The 21,170-nt window shown below is 37.6% G+C and overlaps 1 protein-coding gene across 1 annotated transcript in view; it reads right to left on the bottom strand.

Annotated features, from left to right (window-relative positions):
• DGKK (diacylglycerol kinase kappa) overlaps nucleotides 1-21,170 on the bottom strand; it is a 163,528-nt gene that overhangs the window by 72,661 nt on the left and 69,697 nt on the right. The window contains exons 5-7 of the mRNA XM_047843840.1: nucleotides 4,899-5,034; nucleotides 4,319-4,425; nucleotides 3,872-3,994 (exon numbers count right to left, since the gene is read on the bottom strand). Of these exons, the coding sequence (XP_047699796.1) occupies nucleotides 3,872-3,994; nucleotides 4,319-4,425; nucleotides 4,899-5,034 (366 nt within the window). The remainder of the gene's footprint in view (nucleotides 1-3,871; nucleotides 3,995-4,318; nucleotides 4,426-4,898; nucleotides 5,035-21,170) is intronic.

Below are 21,170 nucleotides of genomic sequence, written 5' to 3' on the forward strand. Positions count from 1 at the left end.
CCCTTCTCTTTCTCTCTCTCTTCTCCTTCTGTAACCCTATAATGAGAATGTTGGTCCACTTGATGTCTCATGATCTCTTTTGCTATCTTCTTGTTTGTTCACATTTTTTTTTTCTTTTTGCTTCTCAGATTGGGTGTGATCCACTCCTCTGTATTCGAATTCACTCATCTTTTCTTCTGCTTTGTCTAGTCTGTGTTGAGCCTCTCTTGTGTACTTTTCCAGTTCAGTTATTGTATTCTAAAGTTCTGTGACTTTTATTTGCTATTTTCTTATATTTTCTGTCTTTTGTTATTGAGATATAAGCATACAACATTATATTAGTTTTGGGTGTACAGCACAATAATTTGATATTTAAATGAATGGTGATATAATCATCACCATGAGTCTAGTTAACATCTGTCACTATACACAGTTACAGAATCTTTTCCCTGTGATGAGAAATTTTAAGATCCACTCTTTAGTAACTTTCCAATATGCAATGTAGTATTACTAACTATAGTTATCACATTGCACATTACATCTCATGACTTATTTATTTCAGAACTAGAAGTATATTATAATCCTCCCCTTCACTCATTTCATCCAACCCTCACTTTGGCAACTACAAATCTATTATTTAAATCCTCTAATATCATATTGCTGTGCTTTTCTCCCTTAGGTTCACCTATGTTGGGTGCATAAATATTTACAAATGTTATCTCCTTTTGTTGGATTGTCCCCTTTATCATTATGTAACGACCTTTTTTTCTTTTTGTATCTATGAGCTTGGTGGGTTTTTTTTTTTAGATTTTGCATATACATGAGATCATATAATATTTGTCTTTCCCTGACTTATTTCACTTAGCAAAATGCCCTCAAAGTCAGTCTGTATTGTGGCAAATGGTGAGATTTTATTTTTTATTGCTGAATAATATTCCATTATTGTGTATATCACATTTTCTTTATTCATTCATCTGTTAGTGAATACTTCAGTTGTTTCCATATCTTAACTATTGTAAATAATGCTTCAATGAACATGTTGGTGCACAGATTTTTTTTCAAGTTAGTGTTTTAATTGTCTTTGGGTAAATACCCAGAAGTGTAATCACACTTTTTTGTTTTTACTTTTGTTTCCTTTGCTTTTGCTATTAAATACAAAAAATCATCACCAAGACAAATATCTTATTGCTTATGTTATCTTCTAGGAATTTTATGGTTCCAGGTCTTATGTTCAAGTCTTTAATCTATTTTGAGTTAATTCTTTGTGAATAATGTAAAATAGTGGTCTGGTTTTATTCTTTTACATGTTGATCAGTTTTCCAGCACTATTGAAAAGACTGTCCTTTCCCTGTTGTATATTCTTGGCTCCTTTGTCATAAATTAATTGACCATATATGCATGAGTTTCTTTCTGGTTCTGTATTCAGTTCCATTGATCTATGTGTCTGTTTTTCTACCAGTACCATACTGTTTTGATTACCATAGCTTTGTAATAGAATTTAAAATCAGGGAGCATGATGTCTCCCACTTCTTCCTTTCTCAAGATTGTTTTGGCTATCTGTGGTCTTTTGTGGCTCCATACAAATTTTGAGATTGCTTGTTCTATTTCTGTGAAAAATGCCATTGGAATGTTGATGGAGATTGCATTAGGTCTTTAGATTGCTTTGGGCAGTATGAACATTTTAACAATATTAATTATTCCATTCCATGAGCACAGAATATTTTTCCATTCATTTGTCTCTTCTTAATTTTTATATTTTCTTTGTTGAAGTTCTCACTATGTTCATCCATTCTCCTGAGGTTGGTGAGCATTTATGGTCATTATTTTGAACACTTTATCAGGTAAGTAACTCTTCTACATTTCATGAAGGACTTTTTTTCCTGATGTGTTATCTTCTTCTTTTATTTAGAATATATTCTTCTGTTTCTTTATTTTCCTTCATTCTCTGGGTTGGTTTATATCAATTAGATTAAACAGCCACCTCTCGGTCTTGAGAGTGTGGCCTTGTGTAGGGGATGAAACTTATTATTCAGCCCTGCCCACCTTTTGGTTGTCTAGTGGCTCCTAGTAGTTGAGAGTGTGCCAAAACATGTCACTGTCCCAAAGGGGGGGATTTTAATCAGTACCTAGTTCGAGTGATTGGAAGCCAGACCCTTAAATAGCAGCTTTTAAAGTATGCAACTATATATAATCCTGTGGGACTGCAGGCATAAGGCCCATGGCCACCAGAGCTGGGAGACCTAGAGGTGCTTCCTGTATGGCAGTTGCAAATATTGGTGTGCCAGACAAGTGTACAAGCTCCTTTTTGGGTGATAGTGGCAACCTGGAGCAAGTCAGAAGGAAAGCACAAAGATAGCATCCACTGGATTTCATCCTGAGATAACACCTTAGTAGGCCCCTAGATGTGTGCCAGACCAGAAGCCTGCCCTTGAGGCTGAAGCCGGACAAATAGGCCTCTTTTCAGTCTGTTGTCTGTGCTGTGTCCTGTTTATGGTAGTGGGCCAGGAACCCTCTCTCCATTTGTCACAGTCCTATAGGACCCAGTAATGCAAGTCCTGCTGGCCAGCAGAACCAGGAAATAAAGGGGATCACCTGGGCAGCAGCTGTGAAAAGCCAACATAGCAGATGCATGTAAAAGTTCCCCCCTGGGAGATACTGGTACTCCGGAGTGTGGCAGAGAGAGAGCGCCAATGTGGTGCTTATCCTCCTAGGTCTCTAAAATGTATTACAGTACACTCTTAGATATGTGTTCAATTAGAAGCCTGCTCCTCAGGCCATAATTATGAAGATATGGTAAGAGTCCTCTTATACAGTAACACTGGGATCCTCAGATTGTTGCTTCTTGCTCTATCCTGGGTGTGGTAGCTGGGTAAGAACTCTTTCTCCATTAGTTACAGTTCTTGGGACCTATACTCACTGGTCACCAGATCCACGTGATCTAGAGTTGTCCCCTGGGGACAGCTGCAAAACTTGGGGTGCCTGATGGGGATACAAGCTCCTTTCCAGGAGAAACTTATGGCATGGAGCAAGGTAGAGGGATCCAGAGTCTTCTAAAAAGAAGCTCAGGCATTAGTTTCTTCTTGCCTAGAATAATCAGTTTCACAGGAGCATCTAAAATCTAAACGGTCTAGGTAAGTGTTTCTCAACATTGGCACTATTGATATTTTGGGTCAGATAGATTTTTGTGTTGCCTTGTGCATTATGGGAGGTTTAGCAACTCCCCAAGTTGTAACAATAAAAAGTGCCTGCAGACATTGTCAAATGTCTCCTGTAAGTGGGACAAAATCACCCCCAGTTAAGAACAATTGGTATAGAGGAATGGTAGTGTTGTAGTTAAGAATATGGTTTTGCAGAATTATATATGAATCAAGACTCTTTTTGCTTACTGGCTGCATGACCTTGAGCAAATCACTTCATTTTTCTGAACCTCACTTTCCTCATCTGTAAATGGGGACAATGAGGCCCTGTTTAGGGTTGTTGTAGGGATTAAATGAGATCAGGTACACAAAACACTCAGTAAATAGTGGCAATAGTAGTATGTTAATATTATTAACCATTATTAATTAACAAAGATTACAAGTTCCCAGAAAATGGTGAATGAAGAAAGGAGGTTTCTTAAGGATAGACTCAGAACTTATTTTTTTTTTTTTAGTTGCCTGTCCTGTCATAACAGAGTTAAGATTTTCCCATTTACTGGTAGACCTCACTAGCAAGTCTTTCTCTTCAAGACTCTGTAGCCAGATCTGGAAAGGCTAACTACTGAGCTCTATACTATGTAATCTGCATAATATATTTGGGGTAAGGGTCTCTTAGATTTCTATGTGTAGGCACATAGCTTAACTCCACCCCCTCTCTAGAAGTCAATTTCTCAAGGAGACGAGAAGAGTCTTACCATAGAATTACACCAGAGACATCGGAAGTCTTGAAGTCTTTGGTAACTGCCACAGTTCTCATGACATACTGCACACTGAGAACTGACAGATATATTTCCTTCTACCCACTGATGAGGCATAGTCTTCTGAAAGGTAAATAAAAAGATAAGAGATAGAAGTTAGAGATATAAAAGAGAGAAAGGGCCAGCTGGAGTAACTATGCTACTCATGAGGGACATTAAGTGACACCAACAAGGTTCTTCATGGTCTTGCCCTCCCCACTCCAATGCTAGCAAATGATGACAGCTGGATGTGGGGGCTTTCATTCTTCTAGATTGGCTGGATTGTAAGCTTAAGGAGGAAGTCTACTTGGGTTGTATGTAACGAGAAGTCTTCGTTCCCCTGTGTGTCCTGGTTAAAGGGGATATGGGAAAGAGTGGCTGTAAGAGAAGATGGCTGGTACTTACTACTTCATCTGCAGGCATGAGGAGGTCATCAGTGATAGACAAAGTATTCCATTTACAGTCTTTGATTGCTCTCAAAGCACATAATTTGTGAGACTTCACTTTGCACACTATGATAAAAGGAGGAGAAAAGATGGATGTGAATCTGGTGACAATGAAGATTCTAAAGCCCTTCCCTAATCTCTCTGAAAGTTAGAACCTAGGTGAATCTAAATAGTTCTGACCAACCTCCAAAGGCCTGATTCTCATATGATCTAGTTCCTTTTTATTCTTACGGACTAAATTTTCTACTTATCTGATTTGAATGGAAATTGATGGCAAGAATGAGGTGATTTCTGTTTTTCCAATTCTTGTGACCATGTTGTCCAATCTTGTCAGATCCAACCCTCCATTTTAGTTCATGAGAATTCCCCCCTTTGCCAGCTTCTTTCCATCTCTTTTCTTTAGTCTGTTAAGTGTCAGAATTAACCTTACATTAGAGTCAGTGACTTAGTGTGAGTCAGTGACACTAAAGCCGCATGAACTCCTTTACCCCTATCTCTACCCACTGGACTCCATTTCCTAAAGTAATCAGAAAATGTACCTTCGCAGATTATAACATTTCTAGATAAGGCAGGAATGCTCTCCCGACAGACATTGCAGTGCTGGGTCCGGTGGCTGTGGCTGGAGTACCAATAGTGCATTCCAACAAGGAAAGGGTTGTTTTCTGCTGCAGGTATCTAAAATAAGTCAAAGAGAAGAGAGAATAGAGTTAAGGAAGACATGTTAGGGAGGGCCAGAAAATCTGCTCCTAAGGCTGAAAGGGCCACGTAGGTGTCAGAGCATGTGAAGAGGAAAACCAAATATTGGAACCAATACCTAACAAATCTCCCACCTCCAATTTTTTCCCTCAGTAGTTTTGGAAAGGGAAAAAGAATAGGGGGGTAGATCCTGCAATTGGAGCTGGATACAGGAACAATGATATCTAAACCACTGTATTGGTTTAGTCTAAGCAAAATTAGTTCTGTTAGTCTTGGCTGTGGTTCTCTTTGAGTAGTCAGGAAAAGGAGGTAGTTACCTGGAAATACAGTGATAATCCAAGTCATCTTGCCAAGCAAGAAAGGGAGATGGCAGGGCTCTGTGACTCTGGGGTAAGGAATGCTTTAACTACCTCCTGGAGACATACATTCTCCTTCCTGGCCTTGCTGCTGCCATGTAATCAGAGCACTGCATTACCTGGACAATAGTTTCATCTCAGGGGTTTCTTACCCAAGATTTTTTTTTTTTTCTGAATGCCACGCTCTGACTACCTATAGCAGTTTCCTGTTTAATCAATTTCATTCATTCAAAATTCATTAAACAAATATTTACTGAGTAACTACTATGTGCTTAGCACCTTTCAAGGCATTGGAGCTATAAGAACAAGACAAAGACCCTGCCCTCATGAAATTATATTCTGTTTGGGGTCCTCTCTCATGGTATTAAACTTGACATTTGCTGTTAACCAGTCTATAAATGCTGCATTTATCACAGCCTGACTCTCATGACTATGGGGATGGCAGAGGGTATATCAGCAACTAGTTTGGGGGTTAAAAGGAGAAAGGAAGTGGTGGGCACCAAACACTCTCATTTGTTCTGGGTGTGCATTCCATGGGACTCTTCCACTTTTCTCACTCCTCTGAATGTCTGATTTGTTCCTTTTCTGCACTCCTGTTGAGTGTAGACATAGGTGTACACATTTAGCTTTTTATTCTTGACAATAAGTAATGGACTACATTTATATAATATAACGAGTTGGTGTGTAAAGGCATAACAAGACTGTAAAAAGAGATATATACTCTCCCTTATCCCAGCTTATAGAGGTCCATTAGAGACACACACACACACACAGAGAGAGAGAGAGAGAGAGAGAGAGAGAGCTATTGAGGGTTCTAGCACATTAAATATTCAGCCTTGATCAGTTTACAGGAATTAACCATCTAAACCATAGCCTACACATGGCACTCTATGATCCCTCCTTACCCCTTCTGGTATGCTGGATATGTGCTAAGCTGTTGTTGAATTGATCAGGAAGCTTCTGGAAGGAAAAGCTACTTTGATGAGCTAAAGGCTTACCTGGCCTGGGATCACTTTGTGATCGCAATGTTTCTTGCATGCTTAGATCCTGACAAGGCTCTAAGAAGATCAGAGTAGATGGCTAAGAGTCCTGAGGAAGTGACATAGTCTTGGCTTTGGAAGTCTGAGCTCCCAGCACCTTTCTACTTCCCACGAAATTATAACTCTACCAGTATGTTCCTTCCTTCCAATATCTTTCCCTTCTCCAATAATTACTAAAAGCCAAATTTGTGTCATCTATGAAGCTGGACACTGGAGACACAGAGATAAATGATCTAAACTTCTTGCCTCCAGGGAGCTCATAATCTAGTAGAGCAAACAACTTCCTAAACAGATCATTTCATTACAGAGTGACACGTGAGCTCTCCTAGAATGTGCAAGGCTTAGTCCATTTAAGAATTATTAAGTAAAATGTCACCAGAATTTGAAGATTTGGAAAATTATTACCCTATGTTTATTGCAAACCATAAGAAACTGTGCTCTGGAGAGAACACAAAGAGTGTGGCCAGACAAACTTTTGCTGGAGAGATTAGATGTGTGACACATGGATCCAATAAACTATCTCAGCAGAAACATTGCCAGCTTGGACTGAAGGATCAGATATGGGACCAAATGAAGAAAGGCTGTCAGACTTTGGGGATTCTACAGTCAGAAAATAGGCTGATAGAGTTACTTGGCTGTGAATATGTGTTATTCTTCAAGAAAATGTAAGAAAGACTCCACGTGGGCTCAGAGGTAAGCAGGGATGTTGAGAGTGGCTCAGAGGCCAGAGGTGCTGCCCCTACCACCATAGATCCAGAGAGGGCTGGCCTGGAAGTAGGCCACTGTCCTCTGGACCCAGAGAGTTGGGCCACTTCCTTGGTTAGAGAGGGTGGCTGCCACCCCTGTGGGATTGAGAGAATGGGGCCAGAGGAAAGAATATCAAGTCACCAGAGAATTATCCTGAGGCCTGGAAACCTAACAGAATTTGCTCTGCTGGGTTGTCAGTTTGCTCTAGACCAGCAACCCTTTTATTTCTTCCATTTCCTCTCTTTCAGAATGGGAATGTCTATTCTATGCCTGTCTTAACATTGTATTTTGGAGAGAAATAACTTGTTTTCTAGGTTTTACAAGTCCACAAATAGGAAATTTTCCCCAATTGGGCCATACCAAAAGTCTCATTCATACGTGATTTAGATTATGTAGAAGGTAAGGTTTAGAGTTAAGAGTTAATGCTGGAATGGGTTAAGACTTTGGGGGATGTCAGGAGGGGGTGGATGTATTTTGAATATAGGAAGGATATAAGTTTTGGGGGGATGAGGGAAGAGGACAAACTCTTATGGTTGAATTGTATTTCCCCCAAAATATGTCAAGTCCTATTTCTCAGTGCCTGTGAATATGACCTTATTTGGAAATAGGGTCTTTGCAGATATAGTTAATTTAAAGAGGCCATACTGGATTAGACCACACATAGCCCTAATCCAATGACTGGTGTCCTTATAAGAAGAGGAAAATTTGGACACAACCACGCACATAGAAAAGAGTACCACGTGAATATACAGGTCATGTAGACTCAGAGGGTAAAACCATGTGATGATGGAAGCAGAGATTGGAGTAATATGTTTAACAATCCAAGGAATGTCTGCAATAACCAGAAGCTAAGAAGAGACAAAGAAGGATCATCCCCTAGAGACTTCAGAGAGAGCATGGTTCTGCTGACACCTTGGTTTTGGATTTCTAGACTCCAGAACTGTGAGAGAATAAGTTTCTGTTGTTTTAATTCACCCAGTTTATGGTAATTTGTTATGGCAGTCCTAAGAAACTAATATAGTATATCATTACAGGCTTCTCCAGTAGTTGACGCAGATTAAAAATACATTTTGAAGACAGATGAAAAACTGGCATGTATACAAATAACTGATCTCTGGATGCTAAGGAGGACAGTTTAAGTTAAGGCTTTCAGTGCATGGGTGTTGGATTTTGTGCTTGATTTTTTTATCCCCTCTAAAATATTTAGGTGAATTACATTTGTGCAGAGACCATCGTTCCAATCATATTCTTTGCTCTTTTAGGGCAGCTAAGGCTATTTCCTCCATCTACTGAATCTCTCTCAGCATAATCCAGAACCCAGATAGGCACAGTAATTATTTTTCTATTAAAGAAGTTCTTGTTAGTCCAGGCTTTTTGTAAACTCTACAGCACTATCCAAATAACATTACTTATCTGAAAAGTGCTTAATAATCTCAAATGAAATATCTCATAAAACACAAAATCTTCTAAAGATGTATTTTCTTAAAGGAATCTTGTTTGGGATGGCTTATGTGATGAAAGGCTATGTTTAGATATAACGGAATCTGTGATTTGTGCTGTAACTTGAACTCAATTGCTTTGTTATTTCAAGGATTAGTAACTACAAAATGTTAGGGCTTCCAGGTTAGCCATTGGTAGCATAACCATATCATCCAAATCAGGACACTTTAACAGTAAAAGGGAAGGCTATTAGTAATTATGCTGGGATAATAAGTGTAAACTGTGTTCATCCTGAGTATGCATGAGCTAGACAATCATTTAGTCAACTTGAATTTATTTGTTGATCTACACAGTCTAGTTGTCTGGCTTAGTGCCACTAAGGTGTCTATCAGACTACCCCATAATCACAAGTGGTGGGGACTAGGAGAGAGAATGAAGATAATTAATTAGCCAGAATTTAAGATGTCCTTCCAAGAGCATGGATTAAGAGTTAGGAGATCTGAAATCTCAATTCTTCAACAGTAAACTGTGACTTTAGGCAAGACAACTGAACTCCTCCGAAGTTCAGTTTTCTCATCTGCTTAATTAAATCTTAGAATCATAAGGTTCTGAAATTGAAATGAATGTTAGAATTCATCTAGTCTACCTATCAGAAAAAAGACTAATTTTTGCTTTAAACTGAATTTTAAAAATTGAGGTGTATTTGACAATTAAAAATTATATATTTTAATTTAATTTGATGATCTGATATACACACACACACACACACACCCAAAGTCAAACTAATTAACATATCTATCACCTCAGATAGTTACCACTTTCTTTCCTTCTATGTTTCTGTGTGTGTTGGGAACACTTAAGATCTTCCCTCTTAGCAAATTTTAGTATACAATGAATGATTGTTACTTAAACACATTGTTGTACATTAGATCTCCAGAACTTATTCTTCCTGCATAACTGAAACTTTGTACCCCTTAACCAACATCTCATTTCTCTTTCTCCTAGCACTTGATAACTACCATTTACTCTCTGCTTCTCTAAATTTGACTATTTTAGATTCCACATATAAGTGAGGTCATGCAGTATTTGTCTTTCTGTGTCTGGCTTTTTAAATTTAATATAATGTCCTCTAGGTTCATCCATGTTGTTGCAACTGGAAGAATTTCCTTGTGTTTAAAGGCTGAACAATATTCCATTATGTATGTGTGCGTGTGTGTGTGTGTGTGTATATATATATATCACATTTTCTTTGTTCATTCATCCATTGAGGGGCATTTAGGTTGTTTTCATATCTTGGTTATTGTAAATGATGCTGAAATAAACATGGGAGTGTTGATATCTGAGATCTGGATTTCATTTCCATTGGATATATATGCAAAAGTGAGAATGGTGGAACATAAAATAGTTCTATTTTAAAAACAGATGAGCATAAGGTAAGGGAAGCAAAAATAATTTAAAAACAGGGAGGAGGGAGGAGGGGCTAAGATGGCTGAGTAACATGGAAGTTCTCTGCTTCTTTTGTCCCTGAAATTCAGCTAGATCAGCATCAAACCATTTTTGCACACCTAGAAAATTTGAGGATCAACACAACAATCTGCATAACTTGAGCCACAGAACTCGGCAGTTACATGGCATGGAGAGGTTAACCGGGAGAGAGAGAAGCCATGGAGAGTAGGGAACAGTATTTGTGAAGACAGGACACAGAAAGTGGGGAGAGTACAGGAAAAGCACTCCCCCCAAAAGTGGCTGGAGAGAAAAACAAAGAGTGGAAGCACTACAATTGCCTGAACAAGAAAGGGAGAAAGGAGAGGGTTTCAATATCATGTAAACAGGGCAGAGAAGCTTTGGAAATTCTGCAGCCCAATACCTGGCAGTGCTCTGGTGGAAAGGGCAAATCCCCAGGAGCTGGCAGTGACGTCTGAGGGGTCTGCAGGTCACACAAGGAGAAGTGGTTCCCCTGCTATCCTGCTAGGAAGGCATTTGGTAGGCCTCCTCACAGGCATAGGTCCCAGTGGACCCCAGAGAACACAATTGCTGGTACTGGAACAAAGATGGCAGGGTATGCTGAAACCTTATGTGGGTTGTGTGCTGTGATTTACCATAATTCCTGAAACGCTGCAGCTATGAGATTGCACGAACTTATTCTGGGGCAAGCCAGCATCCAGTCACAACCTCTGAACCTCTGCCACAGCATGGTTACGTGAACATTCCCAGGGGGCAAGCCAGCATCTGGCCACTGCTTGGAGAGGCCCTCCCCCAAAGGGTATGAGTGGATCCAAGCTGCAGTGCCCTAAGAAGTGAGGGGTTTGGAAACACAACCCCATCTGAGATAAAATTAGGGAAGGGGGTGCCACTTGGCAGGCTGACATCTTGGACTCAGGCAGTGTAGAAGCAGGGAGTGGAAGGAAGCTGGAGACAAAGGAGGGGTGTGTAATGGCCAGTTGGTGAGAGCACAGAATTCTGAAGGTAGAAGGTAGAGCCTGGGAAGCTGGGTGATGCCATTTTTACTTCTGTGCATGAATGCGTGCGTGTGCACAGACACACACACACACACACAAATGCATGGGTGCCACACCAATCCACCCCATTAAGCTAAGCAGTGCCACCTAGTGGAAAATGGAGCCATTACACCAAGCCCTGTCCAACTGCACCAACCAAGCCCCAGAGGACAACCACAAGTCTCTCTGCCTGATTAGTGTACAGACTATAAAGTGCTTCATATATGACTTCTAGGGAAAACGGGATGTAATTTTATTCAAATTTCATTCTGTATACTGGTACATCTATTTGAGGGTTTTTTTGTTGGTTTTGTATTTTCTTTTCCTTTTTTTCTTTTCTTTTTTCATGAATATGGAAAGATAAAAAATTTTTTTTTCAACGTTTTTATTGATTTTTTTGGGACAGAGAGAGACAGAGCATGAACGGGGGAGGGGCAGAGAGAGAGAGGGAGACACAGAATCGGAAACAGGCTCCAGGCTCCGAGCCATCAGCCCAGAGCCTGACACGGGGCTCGAACTCACGGACCGTGAGATCGTGACCTGGCTGAAGTCAGACGCTTAACCAACTGCTCCATCCAGGCGCCCCAAAAATTTTTTAGTTTATGTTTCTATACAAAAATTTGTTTTAATTTTTTACTTTATTTTTTTTGGAATTTTATCTATATTTTATCTATATTAATTCATTTCATTCTATTTAATTGTATACATTTCCTTAATTTTTAAACATTTTCTTTCTTTTTTTCTTTTTCTGTTCTTTTCTTTTCCTTTCTTTCTTTTTTTCTTTTTCTATTCTTTTCTTTTCCTTTTTCTCTATTCTAGCAAGCTTCTTTCAACAACCAGAACAAAACACCTAGGATCTAGCTTCCATTATTTGACTTTTTTTGTGTTCTTTTTAATCTTTTTAATTTTCTTTTTTAAAATTTTATTCATTTTTTTTCTTCGTCCAAAATGATGAAAAGAAGGAATTCACCCCAAAAGACAGAACAGGAAGAAATGACAGCCAAGGACTTAACCAAAAGAGATATATAAGCAAGATGTCTGAACTAAAATTTAGAATCACGAAATTAAGAATACAAGCTGGGGTCGAAAAAAGCATAGAATCCCTTTCTGCAGAGATAAAAGAAGGAAAATCTACTCAGGACAAAATTAAAAATGCTATAACTGAGATGCAGTCTTGAACAAATGCAGCAAGGATGAGTGAGGCAGAGCAGTGAATCAGCAATATAGAAGACAAACTTATGAAGAATAATGAAACAGAAAAAAAAAGAGGGAGACTAAGGCAAAAGAGCACGATTTAAGAATCAGAGAACTCAGCGACTCATTAAAAAGGAATAACATCCAAATCATAGGAGTCCCAGAAGATGAAGAGAGAGAACAAGGGTCAGAAGGTTTATGCAAGCAAATTATAGTGGAAACTTTCCTAACCTGGGGAAAGACACAGACATGAAAGTCCAAGAAGTGTAGAGAACTCCCATTAGATTCAACAAAAAATGACAATCACCAAGGCATATCATACTCAAATTCACAAAATACACAGACAAGGAAAGAATTGTGAAAACAGCAAGGTAAAAAAAGTCCTTAACCTATAAGGGAAGACAGATCAGGTCCAGAGCAGACCTGTCCACAGAAACTTGACAGGCCAGAAAGGAGTGGCAGGATATATTCAGCATGCTGAATCAGAAAAATATGCAGCCAAGAATTCTTTATCCAGCAAGGCTGTCATTCAAAATAGGAGAGATAAAGAGATTCCCAGAGAAACAAAAACTACAGGAGTTCATGGCCACTAAACCAGCTTTGCAAGAAATTTTAAGGGGGACTCTCTGAGGGGAGAAAAGATGAAACAAAACGAAAAAGACCAAAAGCAACAAAGACTAGAAAGGTCCAGAGAACATCACCAGAAACTCCAATTCCACAGGAAATACAGTGGTAATAAATACATATCTTTCAGTACTCACTCTAAATGTCAATGGACTAAAGACTCCAATCTTATCCATAGAATGGATAAGAAAGCAAGATCCATCTATTGGCTGTTTACAAGAGACCCGTTTTAGATCTAAAGACACCTTTAGATCAAAGTAAGGGGATGGAGAACCATCTATCATGCTAATGGTCATGAAAAGAAAGCCAGAGTAACCATACTTATAGCTGACAATCTGTATTTCAAAATAAAGACCATAACAAGAGATGAAGAAGGGCATTATATCATAATTAAGGTGTCTATCCACCAAGATCTAACAATTATAAACATTTATGCCCCAACGTGTGTCACCCAAATATATCAAACAATTAATCACGAATGTAAAGAAACTCACTGACAAAAATACCATAATAGTAGGGGACTTCCACATCCCATTTATAGCAATGGACAGATCACCTAAGCAGAAAATCAACAAGGAAACAATGGCTTTGAATAACACACTGGACCAGATGGACTTAACAGATATGTTCAGAACATTTCATCCTAAAGCACCAGAATACACATTCTTCTCGAGTGTACATGGAACTTTCTCCAGAATATATCACATACTGGAACACAAGTCACGTCTCAAAAAGTACAAAAAATTGAGATAATACCATGCATATTTTCACACCACAACACTATGAAACTCGAAATCAACCACAAGAAAAAATTTAGAAAGACAATAAATACTTTGAGATGAAAGGATATCCTACTAAAGAATGAATGGGTTAACCAAGAAGTTAAAGAGAAAATTAAAAACTACATGGAAACCAATGAAAATGATAACACCACAGCCCAAAACCTCTGGGATGAGCAAAGGCGATCATAAGAGGGAAGTATATAGCAATTCAAGCCTTCCTAAAAAAGGAAAAAAGGTCTCAGATACACAACCTAACCTTACATCTTAAAGAGCCAGAAAAAGAGGGGCGCCTGGGTAGCTCGGTCGGTTGAGCATCCAACTTCAGCTCAGGTCATGATCTCACAGTGAGTGGGTTCGAGCCCTGCATCAGAGCCTAGAGCCTGCTTTGGAATCTGTCTCCCTCTCTCTCTGCTCCTCGCCCACTCATGCTCTGTCTGTCTGTCTCTCTCAAGAATGAATAAATGTTAAAAAAAAAGAGTTGTAGAAAGAACATCAAATAAAACCCCAAACCAGAAGAAGATGGGAAATAAAGATTACAGAAGAAATCAATGCTATGGAAACCAGAGCCAAACCCAAACCCAAAACAAAACAACAAAAACAACAAACAAAACAAAACCAATCCAAAACAAATCAAAAAACAACAAACAAACAACAACAAAAAAAAAACGTAGAACAGATCAATGAAACCAGGAGCTGGTTCTTTGAAAGAATTAACAAAATTGATAAACCCCTAGCCAGTTCGATCAAAAAGAAAAAGGAAAGGACCCAAATAAATAAAATCAAGAATGAAAGAGGAGAGATCACAACCAACACCACAGAAATACAAATAATGATAAGAGCATATTCTGAGCAATTATATGACAATGAATTGGGCAATTTGGAAGAAATTGACAAATTCCTAGAAACATATAAACTACCAAAACTGAAACAGGAAGAAATAGAAAATTTGAACAGAACAATAATCAATAAAGAAACTGGATTAATAATCAAAAATCTCCCAAAAAACAAGACTCCAGTGCTGGATGGCTTTCAGGGTAATTCTATCAAATATTTAAAGAATAGTTAACATCTGTTCTTTTGAAGTTGTTCCAAAAAATAGAAATGAAAGGAAAACTTCCAAAGTCATTTTTTGAGGCCAGCACTACCTTGATTCCAGAATCAGACAAAGACCTCACTTAAAGACAAAGTACAGACCAAATCCCCTGATAAACATGGATGCAAAAATTCTCAACAAGATACTAGGCAACTGCATCCAACAATACATTAAAAGAATTATTCATCACGATCTCTTGGGATTTATACCTGGCACGCAGGGCTGGTTCAATCAATGTGATATATCACATTAATAAAAGAAAGGACAAGAACCACATGATCCTCTCAACAGACACAGGGGAAGCATTTGACAAAATACAGCATTCTTTCTTGATAAAAACCCTCAAAAAGTATGGATAGAAGGATCATACCTCAAGATCATAAAAGCCATATACCAAAGACCCACCACTAATATCATCTTCATTGGGGAAAAACAAAAATTTCCCCCTAAGGTGAGGAACATGACAGGGATATCCATTCTCACCACTGTTATTCAACATAGTATTGGAAATTCTAGCCTCAGTAATCAGACAACACAAAGAAATAAAAGGCATCTAAATCACCAAGAAGGAAATCAAACCTTCACTCTTCACAGATGACATAATACTGTGTATGGAAAACCCAAAAGATTCCAACAAAAAACTGCTAGAACTGATCCATGAATTCAGCAAAGTCTCAGGATATAAAATAAATGTACAGAAATCTGTTGCATTCCTATACACCAATAATGAAACAGCAGAAAAGGAAATCAAGGAATCTATCCCATCTACAATGGGAAACCAAAAACCATAGAATACCTAGGAATAAACCTAACCAAAGAGGTGAAAAACCTATACACTGAAAACTATAGAAAGGTTATGAAAGGAATTGAAGAAGGCACAAAAAAATGGAAAAATATTCCACGCTTATGAATTGGAAGAACAAATATTGTTAAAATGTTGACACTACCCAAAGGAATCTACATATTCAAGGCAATCCCTATGAAAATAACATCAGCATTCTTCACAGAGCTAGAACAAACAATCCTAAAATTTGTATGGAACCAGAAAAGACCCTGAATAACCAAAAAAAAAAAAAAAAATCCTGGAAAAGAAAACCAAAGCTGGAGGAATCACAATTCCAGACTTCAAGATGTACTACAAAGCTGTAATCATCAAGACAGTATGGTACTGACACAAAAACAGACATCTTGAGCAAAGGAACAGAATAGAGAACCCAGAAATGGACCCACAAACATATGGCCTTTCACAAAGGAGGAAAGAATATTCAATGGAATAAAGACAGTCTCTTCAGCAAATGGTGTTGGGAGAACTGGACAGAGACATGCAGAAGATTGAACCTGGACCACTTACTTATACGCAAAAATAAACTCAAAATGGATGAAAGACCTCAATGTAAGACAGGAAGCCATCAGAATCCTAGAGGAGAAAGCAGGCAAAAATCTCTTTGATCTTGTCTGCAGCAACCTCTTACTCAACATGTCTCCACAGGCAAGGGAAACAAAAGCAAAAATGAATTATTGGGACCTCATCAAGATAAAATCTGCACGGCAAAGGAACAATCAGCAAAACTAAAAGGCAACTGACAGAATGGGAGAAGATATTTGCAAACGACATATCAGATAAAGAGCTAGTATCCAAAATCTATAAAGAACTTATCAAACTCAACACCCAAAAAACAAATAATCCAGTGAAGGAATGTGCAAAAGACATGAATAGATACTTTTCTAAAGAAGACATCCAGATGGCTAAGAGACACATAAAAAATTGCTCAACATCACTTATCATCAGAGAACTATAAATCAAAACCACAATGAGATACGACTTCACAACAGTCAGAGTGGATAATATTAACTCAAGCAGTGACAGATACTGCAGAGGATGCAGAGAAAGAGGAACACTTTTGCATTGCTTGTGGGAATGCAAACTGGTGCCGCCACTCTGGAAAACAGTATGGAGGTTCCTCAAAAAATAAAAAATAGAACTACCATATGGCCAGCAATTGCACTACTAGGTATTTATCCAAAGGATAGAGGTGTGCTGTTTCAAAGGGGCATATGCATCCCAATGTTTATAGCAGTGCTTTCAACAATAGCCAAAGTATGGAAAGAGCCCAATGTCCATCGACAGATGAATGGATAAAGAAGATGTGGTATATATGTACAATGGAGTATTACTTGGCAATCAAAAAAGAATAAAATCTTGCCATTTGCAACAATGTGGATGGAACTAAAGTGTATTATGCTAAGTGAAATTAGTCACATGAAAGACAAATATGTGACTTCACTCATATGTATAATTTAAGATACAAAACATATGAACATAAGGGAAGGGAAGCAAAAATAATATAAAATAGGGAGAGGGACAAAACATAAGAGACTCTTAAATATAAACAACAATCTGAGGGTTTCTGGAGGCATTTTCAGTGGGGGGATGGGCTAAATGGGCAAGGAGCATTAAGGAGGACACTGAATGCTATATACAGGGGATGAATCACTGGATTCTACTCCTGAAATCATTATTGCACTATATGCTAACTGACTTGGATGTAAATTAAAATAAACAAATAAACAAATAAACAAGCAAGCAAACAAACAACTTGGGGAAATTTTTTTTTGAAGAACATCCATACTGTTTTCCATAGTGCACCAATTTACATTCTCACCAACAGTGAACAAGGGTTCCCTTTTCTCCCTATCCTCACCAGAATTTGTTATCTTTTGTCTTTTTGATAATAGGCATTCTAACTGGGTTGAGATAATATATCATTGTGCTTTTTATTTTAAATTCCAGTATAGTTAACATATAGTGTTATAGTAGTCTTAGGTGTACAATATAGTGATTTAAAAATTCCATACATCACCTGGTGCTCATCATGACAAGTGTAATCGGTTTTTTTTAAGTTTATTTTATTTATTTTTGAGAGAGAGAGAGAAGAATGAGCAGGGAAGGGAGAGAGAGAGAGAGAGAGAGAGAGACAGGGAGAAGGGAAATCCCAAGCAGGCTCCACACTAAAAGCATGGATCCCGATGTGGAGCTCAATCTCATGAACCGTAAGATCATGACCTGAGTCAAAATCAAGGGTAGGACGCTTCACCAGCTGAGCCACCCAGGCGCCCCATGACAAGTGCAATCCTTAATCCTCATCATAGGGAAGAATGGGTAAAATAGGTAAAATATCATTGTACTTTTGATTGGCATTTTCCTAATGATCAGTTATGTTGAGCAACTTTTCATGTACTTGTTAGCCATTTTTACATCTTCTTTGGAAAAATGTCTATACAGTACCTTTCCACATTTTAAAATCAGAGTTTGTTTTTTTCGGTATTGAGTTGTAGGTGTTACTTATATATTTTGGATATTGACCCCTTATCAGATATATGGTTTGGCAATATTTTCTCTCATTCCCTAGGTTACCTTTTCACTGTTGACTGTTTTCTTTGCTGTGCAGAAGCTTTTTAGTTTGATGTAATCCCACTTATTTATTTTTGCTTATTTGCTTGTGTTTTTGGTGTCATATCTAAGAAATTATTGCCCCAAACAATGTCCAGAAATTTTTCTCTGTTTTTGTCTAGTAGTTTTATACTTTCAGGTCTCATGTTTAAGTCTTTAATTCAGTTTCAGTTGATTTTTGTATATGGTGTAAGAGTCCAAATTCACTTTTAAGCTTACAGATATCCAATTTTCCCAGCGCCATTGATTGAAGAGACTATCCTCCTATTTGGTGTTCTTGGCACACTTGCCAAAGATCAAATGGGGGTAGAAGCATGGATTTACTTATGTGCTATTTTGTTCCATTGACTTATATGCCTTTTTTATGCCAGTACAGAACTGTTTTTATTTTTATTAGTTTTTTGTTATTTTTTTTGTGAGAGAGAGAGAGGCAGACAGACACAGACATGAGCGAGGATGGGTATGGGGGCAGAGGGAGAGGGAGACACAGAATCCAAAGCAGGCTCCCGGTTCCGAGCTGTCAGCACAGAGCCCGATGTGGGGCTCAAACCCACAAACCATGAGATCATGACCTGGGCCGAAGTCGGACGCCCAACAGACTGAGCCACCCAGGCGTCCCTACAGTACTGTTTTTAGTACTATAACATTGTAATATATTTAGATACAGGGAATGTGATGTCTCTAGCTTTTTTCTTATTGCTCTAGATCGCTTTAGCTATTTAGGATCTTTTGCGGTTCCATATGAATTTTAGAATTGTTTTTTTTTCTATTTCTGTAAGGGTCACACTGGTATTTTGATCAGGATTACATTGAAACTGTAGATGGCTTTGATAATATTAATTTGATAATATTAACTGTTATAATCCATGAACATGGGAGATCTATCAATTTATCTATGTCTTATTTAATTTCCTTCATTAATGTTTCATAATATTTATTGTACAAGTATTTCACCTCTTTGGTTAAGCTTATTCCCACGTATTTTATTCTTGTTGTTGCTATTGTGAATGGGTTTTTTTCTTAATTTCTCTTACAAATAGTTCGTTGTTTATGTATAGAAACCCAATTGGTTGTTGTATGTTGATTTTACATCCTACAACTTTACAGAATTCACTTAGTAGTTCTAACAATTTTGCTGAGGCTTCAAGTGTCCATATATAGATGAATGGATAAAGATGTGTATGTATACACACACAATGGAATATTTTTCATCCATAAAAAAGAACGAAATGTTGCCATTTGCAACAACACGGATGGAGCTAGACAGTATAATACTAAGCCAAATAAGTCAGCCAGAGAAAGATAAGTACCTTATGATTTCACTCATATGTGGAATTTAAGAAACAAAACATGGGCAAGGAAAAAAGAGAAACAAACCAAGAAACAGACTCTTAATTATAGAGAACAAACTCATGGTTACTATTGGGGAGGCAGGTGGGGATGGGTTAAGGAGTGCACTTGTCATGATAAGCACCAGATGATGCATGTAATTGCTGAATCACTACACTCTACACCTAAAACTAATATAATACCGTATTTTGGCTACACTGCAATTAAAATTAAAAAAATAAAAAAAATTGTTAAGGCTTTAGGGTTTTCTATGTATATGATTATGTCATCTGCAGAGAAAATTTTACTTTTTTTCTTTCTAATTTGGATGCTTTTTATTTCTTTTTCTTGCCTAATTACTTTGGCTAGGATTTCCAGTATTATGTTAAAAATAAGTGGTGAGAGTAGGAATCTTTACCTTGTACCAGCTTTTAGAAAGCAAACTTTCAGTTTTTGCCATTGATTATGATGTTAGCTATGGACTTTTCATATGGCCTTTATTGTCTTAAGGTAAGACCCTTATGTTCCTATTTTGTTAAAAGTTTTGTTGATTGGTTATTGAACATTATGAAATACTTTTTCTGAATCTATTGAGATGATCATGTTTTTCCTTTCACTTTGTTAATGTGTTGTATCAGAATGATCAATTTATCTATGTTGAACCACTCTTGCATTTCTGGGGTAAATACTTCTTGGTTATATGATCTTTTTAATGTACTACTGAATTGAGTTTGCTAGTATTTTACTAGGGATTTTTGCATTCATGTTTGTCAGGAATACTGGCCTGTGCTTTTCCTTTCTTGTAGTATCTTTGCCTGGTTTTGTCTGATTTGGTATCTAAACTTTGGAAGAATTTAGAGAGGACTGATATTAATTTTCTTTGAATGCTTGGTAGAATTCACCCATGGTATCAGTAAAGCCATCAGGTCCTGGACCTTTCTTTCTTGGAAGACTGGTGATTACTGATTCAGTCTCCTTATTTGTTACTGGTCTATTCATGTTTTATATTTCTTCCTGATTTATTTTTAATAGTTTGTATGTTTCTAGGAATTTATCTGTTTATTTTAGGATATCTAATTTGTCATAGTAGTTTCTTGTGATCCTTTTTATTTTGGAAGTATCTATTATAGTGTCTATTCTTTCATTTCTGACTTTTTTTCAACCTTTTTTTCTTAAATTCTGTTCACCCTTTCAAAAAGATCACCACTTTGTTTTGTTAACTTTTATAATTTTTGTTCATTTGATTTAGTTCTTCTCTAATCTTTATTATTTCTTCACTGCTGCTAAATTTGGGCTTAGTTTGTTGTTTTTCTAGTTCCTTGAGGTGTAAAGTTAGGTTGTTTATTTTAGGTCCTTTTTTTCTAATGGAGGAATTTACTATAAACTTCCCTCCTACACATGCTTTTGTTACACGCCTAAGTTTTGGTATAGTTTATCATCATTTTTGTTTTTCTAAACATATTTCAAAATTTCCTTTGGATTTCCTCTTTGACCCAATTGTTCAAAAGTATTTAGGGGTACCCGGCTAGCTTAGTTGGAAGAGCATGCAACTCTTGATTTT

Source organism: Prionailurus viverrinus, chromosome X (genome assembly GCF_022837055.1).
Source record: "Prionailurus viverrinus isolate Anna chromosome X, UM_Priviv_1.0, whole genome shotgun sequence".
Lineage (NCBI taxonomy): Eukaryota > Metazoa > Chordata > Mammalia > Carnivora > Felidae > Prionailurus > Prionailurus viverrinus.